Source organism: Rhinoderma darwinii, chromosome 2, assembly GCF_050947455.1.
Source record: "Rhinoderma darwinii isolate aRhiDar2 chromosome 2, aRhiDar2.hap1, whole genome shotgun sequence".
NCBI classification, from domain to species: Eukaryota; Metazoa; Chordata; class Amphibia; order Anura; family Rhinodermatidae; genus Rhinoderma; species Rhinoderma darwinii.
In genome coordinates this window covers 278,479,075-278,494,671 of record NC_134688.1, presented here as the reverse complement: position 1 = coordinate 278,494,671, position 15,597 = coordinate 278,479,075, and the positions used below count along the sequence as shown (strand labels likewise).

The following is a 15,597-nucleotide window of genomic DNA, read 5'->3' as shown; positions in this document are numbered from 1 at the left end:
TGGATGGCCTATCCTGAGGATAGGCAATCAATTTTTGTGGACTGGAAACACCACAATATCTTTAATGGTCGTATAGTGTCAGCGAACCAGCTTTAGAATTTTTTTCTCTAAAAGCCAGTTTGCGCACCATTCATTGTAAGCGCCACCCTGCAAGACAGACACATATTTGGTATAGTTGAAGTCGGTAGAAGTTGCCAAATATGTATTCAGGTGTGTTTACCCAGTGGCATGCACCAGATGTTAAAAAAAAAAAAAAAAAAAAATCAACCTAAACTCACACATTCACATTTTTTTTCAACCTTACTTCCCATTTTTCCTTCCATGTTTTTTAAAGAAGCAAAATATATCTTTTTTTTTTTTACACAATATGGAAGCCCAATATGTTCTGAGAAAAACAAGACAAATACATGCAGGTTGGAAGAATAATAGAACAAGGAAGAGGGGGGGGGGGGGTGAAGTTCCTGGTCAGGAAGTGGTTAAAGAAGCAAATAAGGTGTGGTGTAAAGCTCACAATGCTTGTGCTTTTCTGAACAGAAGTGAAAGCTAAAAGGAGTTTTTTTTTATTTTTTCTTGCACTTGAAAATGTATCGAATGTTTTTAAAAATTTTCTTTTACACATTCTATTAGTTCCTTCATTAAGCCCCTGGGCTGCCATGACAACCATCGGTGCCCCCCATTCCTATCGAGTTGGTCTGTCGGAGGGGGCCGCAGCATTTAAAGGGGTTTTTCCATGAGGGACATTTATGACATATACACAGGATAAATATTCAGGAAAACAGCAGCACAGCCACAAAAAATTCTTCAGTGTGAAAGGACAACTCCCCAAACATGGGTGGTGCACGCAGCAAAGAATCCCAGGTCCAAGGGAGACATCAATATGCAATCGAAGAAAGGAACTGCAGCACTCAAAATAATCTAAAGGGATTATTTTGGATTATCTTGAGTGCTGCAGTTCCTTTCTTTGATAGCATATCCGCAGGATAAATCATAAATGTTAGATAGATGCGGGTCACACACCCATCTCTAGAACAAACCCTAAACCCCATTCTAGCTTTTTGTGCTCACTCTGACTCCCAACCACTTCTTGATTACATGGTCGTGAGTTACGGAAACCACGTAACGGTATCTTTAACTCCCATAGTGGTGAATAGCAGTTACAGATGCAATTTAGCATGCGAGGTATGCGGTTTCCGTAACTTCTATTCAGTTCTATGGGAGTTACGAAAACAGCTCAGTGAGTTATGCTGTTTCTATAACTCCTGACCGTGTAATCAGCAAGTGGCCAGGAGGCAGCATGAGCACAAAAAGCTAGAGTGGGGTTAAGGGGACCTCGTTCTAGAGATAGGTGCGGGTCCCAGAGGTAGCACCCGCATCTATCTGACATTAATGACATATCCTGTGGATATGTCTTAAATGTCCCTCCTGGGAGAACCCTTTCAACTAGTTAAACGGCCAGGAGTAGCACGAACGCTGTTCCTGGGTGTTAGGACAGCATGTCCGCTGTAAAACAAGGCTGACACCTGCAGTGTATCGAGCAGGCTCCACGTGTGAGCATGTTTCAATCATCACCCCCCCCCCCATGACATGCCTGCACATCATGGGTCGGGAAGGGGTTAAGGAAGCGGTCAGCGGGGTCTGGCACAGTCAGGCCCCTTGACTGCCGAATAGAAGACGCTGGGACTTTTTGTCAAGATTTATTCTTCCTAAAATGTGCGTTTTATAGTCCGAAAAATAGTACTTTATCCCACCTTTGTCCTAAGAAAGGCCTCATTCAAAGGCCATTATGCAGCTGCATTTTAGTGTCTGTATTACGGTTGCAATACCCCGGCATATGGGTCTATGTTGATTTAAGATTGGTTCAGCCGATTTGCTAGGTGTCTTGGTGTTGTGACCATAATACAGACATTAAAATGCAGCCACATTATAGCCACCTAAATGACTCCAAACCCCAAAAATATTTACGATTTGGACTAGAAATTTGTTGCTCCTTGGCATTGTAGAGCGAGCTATATTTAAGAAATAACAGCACTATAATGACAAACATATAGTACCAATAGTCTTTATAAGGACCTAAAGAAAATACACATTTCTTGTACCTGTTTGGCCGCCATTTCTTCATCCCGGCCGTCTCCAATAACCACGTAGGTAACCTTCTTCCCAAACCTTGTCACGATTCTTTCAAAGCAACTCTCCTTCCCTGTAAGTCAAGAATATTCATATAATCTATAGAAGCACAATACCAACATTACAGATGTGAAGAGCAGAAAAATGCTAAATCACATCGAAGTCATACTCCAAATGTTAACTCAATCTTAATAAAAAGAACAGGCAAAGTTAGGCTATAAGCTTAGGAAAAAAGAACGTGGGATTCTTCAATAGTCAATGAAGATCTACGACACCTCGTACAGAAGGGAAAAAACTATGGGGTTTGTCCTTTAACCCCTTGCTGCTGCAACCATTTTTCATCCCCCCCCCACCCTCCCTCAAGTTTTTAATGGCTCCATTTAATGAACTATATAATGTACTAGTAAACGTTCAAAAATTATTATCTTGTGGAATGGGGGAAAAAAAATAAAATTCCTCTATTTGTTTTAGTCCCGCTAGGTGACTTACACATGCAATTGTTCGATTGCTTGCACAATACTTATGTATTGCAGTGTTATTCTTTAAGCATCCTCCTATTAAGGCATGTCTCTGGCAGAGCTTAATAGGAGGACCAAGATGGCTGACCTGGGTGCCGTCATTAGGTCCCCAGGCAGCAATGACAACCATCGGCACCCCACCATCGCAGAAGTTAAGTAGCTAATCAACCTGGATTGAATGGATCAGCTGACGCCTATGGTGTACGTAGTAGAGGCCCGTGAGTCCGCTCCATACCCCCCTCCCCGTACTTTCTACATTTACGTTAAATGTCAATAAGTAGCTAAACTAGATTAACTACACAGACACACATTAAATAACAGATCATTTTGATGGCAAGCCAAACCTCAATCCCACAGCTTTGCCATCTGCCTGGTACATGAACGTTTGTTGGCAACATGTTACCACATAGATCAAAGCTTTCCAGAATTAATAGCTGGACAAGCTACTCCAAACCGTAAAATGAGTAACATACAAAGTAGTACATGATTTGTTTTTTCATACAGAGATGTGTACAAAGTCATAAGTGGTCACTTGTTGGACTCAGACACGATCATTCTTACACTAGATCAAAGCTACAAACATTAAATCTTGTCCTTAAGATGCAGACAGTATAAAGGATGTTACCTATTTTTGTGGCGCTGTATATATTTTCAATTGGAAAAATCTCCCCCAAGCCATAGAGTAGAACTTTCGCAAGAGCCGGTACTAGTTGCGTGGTTGTTATTAACACGTTAACGCAGTTCTTTCTGTCAAAAGAAAACAAGGCGTCTGGTAACTCTTAGGAAGTGACCAGAGTAAAACAGTGAGGGGACCCAGACAGTGTAATTTACTATAGTAGGAAAACTCGGGGTTACTTACACTAAAATATTCCCATGGTAATTGGGCCAGTTACATACATTTAGTAATCAGAAAAACCTGCTTTATAATGCATGCCAACATGGGCAATGGTGTGACTTTCCCCTCCTTGCCTGTCGGCAGAGTGCTCATTTAGATTTGGTGCTGTACAGTCATGGTTGACAGTCTGTTTCAGTGCCTAACATCTAGAGACTTTGAAATGAATGGCCAGGCAGGTAGTCTCCAGCAACCAGTCCGAGAAGAGTGGGAATAAAAGAAAGGTAGACCATGGGGGCAAAGCGGCTGTCTTACCACCCTATTAAATAGATTTCGGTTATAATTAGATGCAGAAACCGATTTAAGACATACATAGATAAATTTAAAGTATTAAAAAAAAAAAAGTGTGAAAAGAGGGTGATATATATAATATGGTGAAATAAGGACTATAAATCAGCATTTGGTAGCTTAGGTCTACAACATTTATCAGTACTTACCTTGACTGGATAAGTAGTAAGCATTTTAATGCAGTTCCTAACCAGCCATCTGTCAACGTTTCTATATCAGCTCTAAGCCTCTGCAGAGAATCACGCCGCTGTGAGCTGAGAAGTGCTGTCAATTAGAGACAAAATAATGTAAGAAATACATGCCAGGCATTACAAGTGAAATTAGTTCTGACTCCGTGACTAGGTGATGGAACTTGGAATAGCAACAGTAGAAGAATGCCCTCTAGTGGTCAACTTTTTATAAAAAATAAATAAATCTTGTGGCTCTAGAGTAGACAAAACAGTTCCGAGGAAATCCAGATTATACAGTAACTTTGTATAGGTATAGTCTATTTTCTACATTTTAAAATATCCAGAAAAATGGTCTGTAATACAATTCTAAAACTAGCTTTGTTAGACTGTACACTGTCTTAAGACAGTAAAACATGTTTTACAGCAAAGCTTTTTTTTTCCAATGTTACAGCATCGACATATTGATATATAATACACATTTTGGCTAAAAGTTTCTCCTCAAAACTGTGGACTGGGTCATTAAAAACAAAAAATGGCTGCCATGTCAGCAAAACTAGCTATAAAAAAGACAGTACACAGGGTGGAAGCAATTCAATCCTATGCTGCCTTAGGCTTCGTTCACATCTGCGTCAGGTTTCCGTCACACCTTTCCGTCTGGGGAAACCATAGCTTTCCGTTTGCATTACAATTGATTTCAATGGTAATGCTTCAGTTGCTAATGGTTTCTGTTTTTTCTCCGTTCCGTAAGGTTCCCGTTTTTTCGGCGGAGTGGAGACCAACTGAAACCATTAGCAACGGAAGCAGGACCATTGAAATCAATGGTAATACAAATGGAAAGCTACGGTTTACATTCATGGGTTCACCTGACGGAAAGGTCTGACGGAACCCCCAACACAGATGTGAACGAAGCCTTAGTCATATTACTCACTCACCACTAACATTGCTCTTGTATTTCTCGTACACCTCAATGACTCTCCGATAGCGAAATGCCAGTTTTCTCATCCAGTCCATCCCACCTTGTACCCCAGCGCTAGAAGGATGATTCCGGTTTACTGCAGAACCATTAAATCCATCCGTGGTAAAGCTGTAGTTACTGCAATTCAAGTAAAGCAATTTAATACTAGAATTATCAAAAAAAATATTTATTACGAAGATTATAATTTTTAGGTGCAAAGAAAAAAAAAAATACATTCAATGAGCGCCAGTTCTGCGGCCAAAATAAGAAACGACCAGATTAAATACTGTAACCTTCTTGTCAGCTAGAATCAAGTATGCGTTACCACTAGGGCTGAGCAATATGGCCTAGAAATAAAATCTACATTTTTAAACCTTATGGGCGAATTTCGATCTCATTTTATACCAAAACACAATTCAAATCAATATTTTCTTTATACAGATTTTACCTAGGCATATACGGCTCCTAGTTTCACTGTATAGTTAGATAGAATCTAATTGTGCTCCCACAATATAAAGAATTTTAATTATAAGGTTCACTGAATTGACAACTGAGTAAAAAGATATCTTTAATAGTAACTAGTTTAAAAACAGGGGTAACACACCACTGTGACATAAGCCCCACCGTGAAAATTTAAAAAATGTATTAAACAAGGAAACACTGAGTTATTATGATACCTATATCTCTGTGTATAAACGATATTTGTAGGAATCAGCATATACCCAGGGCACAACAGTAGTACAAGCCCTAATTATAGCATAGGTGTCCGACAATTACGGATCTCCTAACGCTGGGTTTCACACAATATATTGTCCCCAATGCACACATTGCTTAAACATTAAACGACCCTACGCGTTTCAGATACTCATCCTCAGGGGTCCGTATCTTGGTAACTCTGGCCTCATCACCAGCGATATTAGTATTTCAACAGCGGATATTCCGCTGTGCGTCACGGGAAGATGCACGTATCGATGTCAACGGCATACTCCATAGCAGGCGCTAGGTTACTATAAACGCTAAACTCCACCCATCGTGTACGGCGGCAAAACATGAATTGACCAATCACAACACCCTCTCGATTCGTGACACCTGCCCATGTGACCCCCCGCCGTCAGCTGACAGCCAGGGGTCATCATCGGCCGCATCAAGCCGAACGCGCAGGCGCAGTGGAAGCCAAGGACGTGTCGCCCGGACTGCCAAACACGAGGAGGTAAGCGCTAAAAGATAATATATTGTAAGTATATCTTGCGGCACAGTGTACCACCGCAAGTGGGCAACCTCACAAAGCAACTCAAGAAAAAAAGACACATATGAGGTGGAAGAAATTGCTGAGGTCCCTATTCCTTAGAAAAACTGACAAAACGATCTCTTAGTATGTTGGCTAACAAGTATAGCCATCTCAAATAAGTAATGCACAAATGCAGATAAACACTCACCCACCCCAAGGTAAAACACCTATAGGGGGATTGTATCACACATTTTAAATAAAACATGTATAGTTAGTCTGCTCATTTAGACCTAGTGGTTGTATGCATTCCAGTCTATGGATCCACTGCGCTTCCTTCCGTAGAATCAGGTTATCCCAGTCCCCTCCTCTCTTGGGGGGTCTGACAAGTTCAATTGCTTGAAATTTTAACACTGCTGCCTGGCCTTGGTGTTTTGCATGCACGTGCTTGGATATTGGAGTGTCCCTACCATGAATAATGTCTCCAACATGCTCCCTAATACGACGACGAAGTTGTCGTGCTGTTTTACCCACATAATTTAGGGGGCATGGGCATGTAATAAGGTAGACTACTCCAGCTGTCTTGCAATTGACATAGTCCCGAATATTGTATTGTTTTTGGGTGACAACACTGGTAAAGCTATTTCCTTTAAGAATGAAATCACAGGCTTTACAACCACCGCATCTAAAAGTGCCTGGTGTTTGTCTATCCAGCCATGTACCCCTAGGTGAAATGGGGTCAAAACAGCTGTGCATGACTCTGTCCCTTATATTTTTCCCTCTCCGATACGTGACAGAAGGCCTCTGTGTGATCTGATCTGCTAGATCTATATCAGAACTGAGAATACGCCAATACCTATTCAGTATCTGCATAATGTCATTCTGTTTTGAGTCATAGGTGCCTATGAGTCTGGTAACTTGTTCCTCTTTCCGTTTTTTAGGGACCAGAAGACATTGCCTATCTGCATCCCTAGCTCCCTCATAGGCCTTTCTAATAACACTCTTGGGGAAACCTCTATCCTTCAATCTTGTTTTGAGTTCCTGGGCCTGGCACTCAAAATCACCCATAGAGCTACAGTTCCTACGTACTCTCATAAATTGGCCCTTCGGAATGCCACGTTTGAGGGAATAAGGATGACAGCTATTCCATTGCAAAAAACTATTTGTTGCTGTCTCTTTCCGATGTACCTTTGTGCGAATTGTACCTCCTTCCGTTTTTATAATTTTCAAGTCTAGAAAGGACAGTTCATTCTCACTGATCTCACATGTAAACCTAAGTCCTACATCATTTTTATTGAGGGCTGCTACGAACTTATGGAACTCGTCTACTGAAGAGTTCCAGAGAATAAGCACGTCATCAATATATCTAATCCACAGTCCAACGGATGAAGTCCAATTTACAAATTTGTCACCAAAAACAATTGTCTCCTCCCACCAGCCAAGAAATAGATTTGCATAGGTGGGAGCAGCGGGACTCCCCATTGCAGTTCCACATTGCTGATGAAAGATCTTATCTTCAAATATAAATATATTTTTTTCAAGAACAAACTGTAATAACTGCAAAACAAATTGGTTATGAGCAGCAAACTGTGTACCTCTTGATCCCAAATAGTACTCAATCGCTTTATAGCCACATTTGTGAGGTATGGATGAATACAAGGCCTCAACATCCAAACTAGCCAGGATTGTATCTTTCTCCAGAGAAATACCATCAATCTGTTTCAAGACATCCATGGTGTCACGTACATATGATGTAAGACTTAAGACAAAGGGGCGCAACACCTGATCAACATAAGTACTCACATTTTGAGTTAAATTGTTAATGCCTGAAACAATGGGTCTGCCACGTAAGGGAGGATACCCTTTGTGGATTTTGGGCAGGCTATAGAAACACGCCATAACAGGAAATTGTGGGTACAGGAACCCAAACTCTCCTGCACTAATCAAGGATCTGCTCTTTGCATCACTCAGAATGCTCAGCAACTCCTTCTTGAATAGTGCTGTGGGGTTATCCTTTAAAATGGTGTAACAATTATGGTTAAACAATATGTCCTCACACATTTTTTTATAATCATCCCTACTCATGACCACAATGTTACCACCCTTATCAGATGCTTTTAACACGATGTTCTGTTTTTTCTCTAGAGTGGTCAGAGCTAATCGTTCGGACCAGGACAAATTGTTATCCATGCCCCTACTATCCTGACTAAGATTTTTGATCTCATCTCCCACCATATCCACAAATAAATCCACATTGGTAAAATCTCCTATAGGTGGCAGCTTTCTACTCTTCATTTTTAGGTTGGTAAAGGGACCTAGACCTGGAGCTCTTCCAGATTCCTCTAATAACCCCTCTAAGGCTACAAGGCCTTCCATATCAGACTCTTCCAACCCTAGTTCCATACATTTTTTTCTATTATGATGTTTGAAAAATTTAATCCATTTGAGTTTGCGAGCAAATAAATTAAGATCTTTTATCCACGAGAAAGAGTCAAATTTAACTGTGGGGACAAAGGAAAGTCCTTTCTCTAATAATGTGTTCTCTGATGCGCTCAAATTGTATTCAGATAGGTTAATGATTTGTAGTCTATCCATATTTTTTCCCTTCATTAATCCTTTTGTCCCCTCAGCATATAGCGGGAAATGGGAGGATTGTTGGCTAAAAAATTATTGCCACTATTAGAAGAGGCTCTACCACGGCCTCTATTTCTACCTCTAGCTCCTCCCCTAAACTTTTGTTTCCCACCGCTACCACCGAAAAATGGGCCCACTCTTTCAGAGTCTGTGGTTTCACTCTCTGATGTGGAAGGGTCAGATTCCCTCGTCCCCCTATTGGTCTGTTGATATTGTTGTTGTTGTGTATGGACAAAATCATACGCTTTTTTCTCCCTAAATTCCTGTAGATCTCTCTGGAATTGGAAGTGTTTGCGTTCCTTAAGATGATTGGTAAATCTCTCTAAAGTTTGTTGAAGGATTTTATCCCGTTTATCAAAACCAGGGGTATCTACCAGGGTTTTAACTGCCTCAATCTCTTTTTTAAGCTCAGCACTAATAAAGTCGAACTGAATTTTTTCCTCCTCTACCAAAATCTGCATAAGCCTAAGTGAACTCCCTGTAATCTCCTGTTCCCACCTTTCTTTTATATTAGCAGTTCTTAATCTTAATGCTGGGACAATGGGGACCCTGAGGCCTCTGGGAACTATCTTGTTCTTTAAATAATTTTCCAGACTCTGGATCTCCCACCAACTTCTCGTATAATCTTTATGCAATCTATTAAGGTTTTTAAAGGTAGATTTAAGAGACGCACCCTGAACTGTATACACCAGTTCACATTCAGAGAAAACACTTTTAGCCTCACTCATCCACCCTTCTGTGTTTAAGTCTGAGAGTGCAAAGGCTGCCATACCCAGATAAAACAAAATTATTGACTGTATAGATTAAATATAGTTTCACTGTATAGTTAGATAGAATCTAATTGTGCTCCCACAATATAAAGAATTTTAATTATATCTATAATTAGGGCTTGTACTACTGTTGTGCCCTGGGTATATGCTGATTCCTACAAATATCGTTTATACACGATGGGTGGAGTTTAGCGTTTATAGTAACCTAGCGCCTGCTATGGAGTATGCCGTTGACATCGATACGTGCATCTTCCCGTGACGCACAGCGGAATATCCGCTGTTGAAATACTAATATCGCTGGTGATGAGGCCAGAGTTACCAAGATACGGACCCCTGAGGATGAGTATCTGAAACGCGTAGGGTCGTTTAATGTTTAAGGAATGTGTGCATTGGGGACAATATATTGTGTGAAACCCAGCGTTAGGAGATCCGTAATTGTCGGACACCTATGCTATAATTAGGGCTTGTACTACTGTTGTGCCCTGGGTATATGCTGATTCCTACAAATATCGTTTATACACAGAGATATAGGTATCATAATAACTCAGTGTTTCCTTGTTTAATACATTTTTTAAATTTTCACGGTGGGGCTTATGTCACAGTGGTGTGTTACCCCTGTTTTTAAACTAGTTACTATTAAAGATATCTTTTTACTCAGTTGTCAATTCAGTGAACCGCATATACGGCTCCTAGGTTGAAAAAGTTAAAATAAAAAAAATCCATACATAATTAATGTTATAACAACAAAAAAATAAGACTTTCTTTGTGCTATGTTTGTAAGCCTCTCCTCCTACTGAAATAGCGCTGATCACAAATGGCTATATTGTGTTGCTATATTACTGGTGGGGAGCCGCGGTGATGCTGCTATTATTGGCGCTATAATAAGTACCAGTATTACAGCACAGAGAAATTACGGTACGACATAATACACTCATTGTGCTGCTATAATACTTGTGCTAATAGGACAGCACAGTGAGATAATAGTATACACACAATTATTTTTTTATTTTATTTTTTAACACCAGCGGAAAAATATATGATACTGGCCTTATACGGGGGCACTCCTCACAGTGATTGATTGATTGATTGTTATATATATATGCAGATGCACAGCAGCCAGCCATCAATCACCACTGAGAGGGCAGGTGGGAAAGCTTCCCTCATGAATACACTGAATTTATAATTATAAGCCCAGTGTATTCTTTTATCCAAACAGCACAACATATTTTTTTGTGCCGTTTTGGCTAATAGGAGAGAATAACAGCCTCCATTCTATGTTGCCTTTGCCTAGGGCAGCATAGTCTGATGACAGATCCCCTTTTAAATTAGGACATGGATTATCCAGTAGATACGGTACTACAAGACACAGAGACTTTGAATGATAGTGCACACGATGTAAAAGAGGCTTTAGGTCTTAGAATTGTGCCACCTATGCATGAGAACAAAGAAAGTGGAAGTTTTCATAAAAGTGACATTCTGACATGCTTGGGATAGTGTAATGACCGGAGGCAGCGCTAGTAACAAGCAGTTATTTTTTTCACCTTGAAGCTTAGGCCCCATGCCCACATCAGTTTTTTTCTTCAGGGTGCTAGCTGTTTTTCTGACGGCTAGCACACTGACCCATTCATTTCAATGGGGCCATGCACACTTCCGTTTTTTTGACGGTCCGTTGCTCCATTCCAATCCAAGGTAGAGCATATCCTACTTTGGTCTGAGATTCCGTGACCGTGAGGCACATGCAAGTCAATGGGGCCGTCAAAAAAACTGAAGGCACACAGAAGGCATCCGTGTGTGACGGAGCCGTTGCCTAGCAACGGCCGGGCGGGTAGAAAAACATAACAGAAATATTACACTAATCGGCAGCCACTTGTCTCTATCAATCACTGATAGAGAAAAGAGGCTGCTGATTGAAAATAAAAAAAAAAGCAGTTCATACGTACCCGGTCGTTGTCTTGGCGACGAGTCCCTCTTCTTCCTCCAGTCCAGCCTTCCTTTCTGACGCGGCAGCCTGTGATTGGCTGCAGAGGCGGTCACGTGGGATGAAGAGTCATCCCTGGAGGCCGGCCTTCTGACGTCATCCTGACGTGCGTGACCGCCACTACAGCCTGTGATTGGCTGCAGCGGCGACATGGATGAAACGTCATCGCTGGAGGCCGGACAGGAGGAATGTAAGTATGAACTTATTTTTATTACATTAAAATTGTTTTTTCCGAGCGCCGAGCATGGTACGGTCAAGGTTGCTGAAAGAGTTACCTCCGATCAGTGCAGCCCATTAACTCTTTCAGCACCTTGAACAGTACCATGCTCGGCGCACGGAAACGGAAACACGGAGCGCACACGGATCTGTCACAAACGGCCGTGAAAACTGTGGTGGAAGTGTGCACGAGGCCTTAATGCTCTGGTCGGTGCAGGATCAAGTTTGTTTTTTTTATTCCCAGACAGCACCGATCAGCAAACAACGAGCACCGTCACTAACTCACTACTTGTTAGTTCTGATCGTGCTGCCTCTGGTTTTTACACACATTTGATGAGCTGTACTTTTTTTTTTTTTCCCCGTATCTAAAAGCCACATGACCGTGCACTTGCGGCCGTATACTATCCGCAATTGCGGATAGTATAAAACACATGTTTATGCCCCCTGCACGGCCCGTGATTACAGGCACGGTCGGCCGCGGACAGGCACCTACGTTTGCGGGATGTGCTCCCATTATAAAGTATGGGAGCATGGTCCGTAAAAAAATAAAAATAAGACATGTTCTATTTTTGGCGGATCATTTATATGGCCCAGACACCTGTTACGGTTCGTAAGTGTAGATCAAAAATACGGTCGTGTGCATGAGGCCTAACCTTCGGGTCAATGGACACGACTATAGTTTCCACGGTCCATGTATTGCCTGGACCGTAAAAAAAATAGGACGTCATTATACGGTCCAGATTTGCGATCTGGGCTCATTGAAACCAATGCGGGCACGGTCCGTGAATTGCGGACTGCCCGCGGATGAAGTCAGCGGCCCATCTGTTGTAATCACGGACTGTGCACACAGCTACAGCAGTGTGCATGAGGCATAACCCTGACAGACCTCGTGATCCCCAATAAGGATATTGTCGGTGACACACTGCGTGGATGTTGGGTGCGGTCAGTAGGGTACCCACCCCATAAATCATAAGATAAACTTGAACACTCCATAGACTGCATTTTCATTCAGAAAAGGGGCAAACAACGAGGTGTAATGTTTCTCTCTTAGAGACATCCCTCCTATTGTCTCACACCACAGGCTATCAGCCTCTCCGCTATCATTACGGTTTGTGTTACTAGAACAACCGATATACAATCCCATGTCACTAGGGCAGGTTAGAGCCTGTTCACATCATCGTTAGTTTCCACTGAAGGGTTCTGTCGGAGGTTTCCATCAGGTTAACCCTACTCAGCGGAAAGTGAAACGGAGACCTCAGCTTCAATGGTGACGGAAACCTAGCTAATGGTTTCAGTTTGTCACCATTGTGACGGGGTTCCGTCGTTTTGACTGCCTATTTTCATGATTAGCCATCAACGTATGATCAGTGGTGGTCCAACCCCCCCAGGACTCACTAATCAGCAGAACGAAGCGGCTGTAGTGCTGCGGCTCAACCCATTTCACATAAGCGAGCAGAACTGCAGTAGCATGCACAAACACAATTGTACGGCAGTGTGCCTGGATAAACAATGAAGGGGCTGCTTCGTTCTGCTGATTCGAAGGACAAGCGAGAATTTTAAAGACCCTTTTAACCATTGTATAATGCAATGTTCTAGAAAAGGTAGAAATGGATTACAAAAAGAATATCAGAAAGTTGCATAACGTTTTATTATATACTGAATAAGCCTTACGGACATGAAATCCAGAACCTTTTTAAAATGTGTAAAATAAATAAATAGTCTAAATACATTTCTGGGACTACCAGATGCCAGATTAAAGTAATATGACTATTTACAAAAGCTTTCATTTTTCTAAATTTTATTAGGTCACATCAAGCTTCTCCAAATTGAACATACTTGTGTGCCAAGTGATAAATAACGCCTACCTTAAATCTTGACCATTGTCATCGGATGCCACATCTTCCACATGAACCTGATCACATTCCTAGGGATATACAATTAAATGCCATTATATGGAGACATCTACTGCATAATTATCACCCCATCCAGAGTCATTAGAACAGATGTACCAATTCCACCTCCTGAGTAACAGGTCACATTAATAAAACTAAAACCTTTCAAGTTGCTGTATTTTTAGAGGAGACAACTTGAATTACCAATGTCCTATAGAGTAACCCTAAAAAGTGATACCAATTATACCCAAAATAATTAAAAAGATTATATGAATTCACATCACAAAAATCTTTATTGTAAAAAACAGGTCAAGCACAAATCCTAAAATCTTAAACTAAAAAGGCTAAAACAAAGGACAGGACAACATCCAGACACATACAACAGGATATGTAGATGTAGAATACATCCGAAAGGCAATACCACAAATGGTTTACGTTTTGTCAATGCACAGATTATACAATAATTGAGGAGACAGAAAGGGTATTCCCATCTTAATCATTTATGGTACATCTACAGGGAATGCCAAATGCTTGATAGGTGGGGAACTCCATTGATCAGAAAGAAGCTCTTTCTAGGATTCTCATAGACTTCAATGGAGAGAGCCATGCAAGCACAGTCACCTCTTTATTGATCACAATGGTAAAAGTAGTTACCGTCGACTGATTTGAATTGGCCAACGAGGGTCACAAGGACCCCCAATCTCCCGATAGATGAACGTCTCAGAGGTGGGACCTCTACCTATCAGACATTTAGGGCCTATCCTCTGGATACACCATAAATGCTCGAAATGACGGACTTTGTCTTTTGCAAGATGACAACTGCCAAAATAAATATTAGTCACAGTCTTACCTCCAAATCATTGAAAAATAAATGTGTGTCTGCCACTTCAAAGATCATCTCCTCCATAGTCAAACCTGAGCCTACCACCAATGTGGGGTCCTAAACAGCAAGAAAAAAAAAACCAAAAACATTATATAAAAGCTTTATATTACATGCAACAGCAAGCTCCCCCACTCTTCCACTCCGTTACCTAAAGGGAACCTATCAGCACGTTCATGCTGCCCTTACAGTGGGCAGCATGTTTTAGCGACAGGTGCCCCGTTTCCATTAAACTATCCTTTACTCTAAAGCACTGCAGTGTTTTAGACAAATCATAGGTATCTCCCTATACACAAATAGAGCGAGACCTGTTGATGAAGCTGAGCCGGGTGTAGTAAAAACTGCAGGGGAGTCACCCAGCAGACTATTCTTCCAGAGTCCAGCCGGTATTAAAACTATGATTTTCTCTAAAACGCTGCAACACCTTAAAATAACAGTTTAATGGAAACAGGGCACCCGACGATTAACCATGCTGCCCGCAGTTAGGACAGATGGACACGCTAACAGGTTCCCTTTAAATTATTATTCAAAACCAGATGTGTAAACCGGAACAGTAAGATGAATGATTTGTAGACCTGATTTAAACTAGCATACGGGTATAGCGTGCTGTAAGAGACTCTTTCTATGTCTCTGATTAACGTAATGTATATAGAAAAGCACGGATTACAATTTGAACCAATTTTTTTCTTGCAAAGTGTATTTTCATTTATAGAAAAGGGTATGTCGAAAAAACTTTTTGATCATGTGCATATGATAATAAAAGTATATCACCCAGTGTGCTAGAGTCAGTTTGCGGATCCAGTTAGGTTTCCTTTTTCCCGGTTACTTTTCTTGAAATGGCAGCAAAGACTACAGGTGGAGGACAAGTCGGCGTCTCACTACGCCTGGTGCGATGTTTTTGGGGGTCTGCCACCTTTCTCGAGCATGCATGGTTACACCAGACACCAGCTTAAATATTTTTAACGTGATACAAATGACTTCTACAAAAAAAATCTTGAGTATTAATGAATCGCTATTTAGTGTATATAAAGTTAAAAACTATAAAAACAAACATT

At 41.2% G+C, this 15,597-nt stretch overlaps 2 protein-coding genes across 6 annotated transcripts in view; one reads left to right on the top strand and one right to left on the bottom strand.

The window, feature by feature from the left end:
• XKR8 (XK related 8) overlaps positions 1 to 7,464 on the top strand; it is a 41,159-nt gene extending 33,695 nt beyond the window's left edge. The window contains exon 3 of the mRNA XM_075853309.1: positions 7,114 to 7,464. Coding sequence (XP_075709424.1) covers positions 7,114 to 7,157 — 44 coding nt within the window. The 3' untranslated portion in view covers positions 7,158 to 7,464. The remainder of the gene's footprint in view (positions 1 to 7,113) is intronic.
• Positions 1 to 15,597, bottom strand: part of EYA3 (EYA transcriptional coactivator and phosphatase 3) — a 96,985-nt gene that overhangs the window by 6,839 nt on the left and 74,549 nt on the right. For all 5 annotated transcript variants that reach the window (XM_075853307.1, XM_075853305.1, XM_075853304.1 and 2 more), the window contains 6 exons: positions 14,513 to 14,602; positions 13,636 to 13,694; positions 4,925 to 5,085; positions 3,972 to 4,086; positions 3,268 to 3,389; positions 2,097 to 2,197 (listed from right to left, as the gene is read on the bottom strand). In XM_075853307.1, the coding sequence (XP_075709422.1) occupies positions 2,097 to 2,197; positions 3,268 to 3,389; positions 3,972 to 4,086; positions 4,925 to 5,085; positions 13,636 to 13,694; positions 14,513 to 14,602 (648 nt within the window). The remainder of the gene's footprint in view (positions 1 to 2,096; positions 2,198 to 3,267; positions 3,390 to 3,971; positions 4,087 to 4,924; positions 5,086 to 13,635; positions 13,695 to 14,512; positions 14,603 to 15,597) is intronic.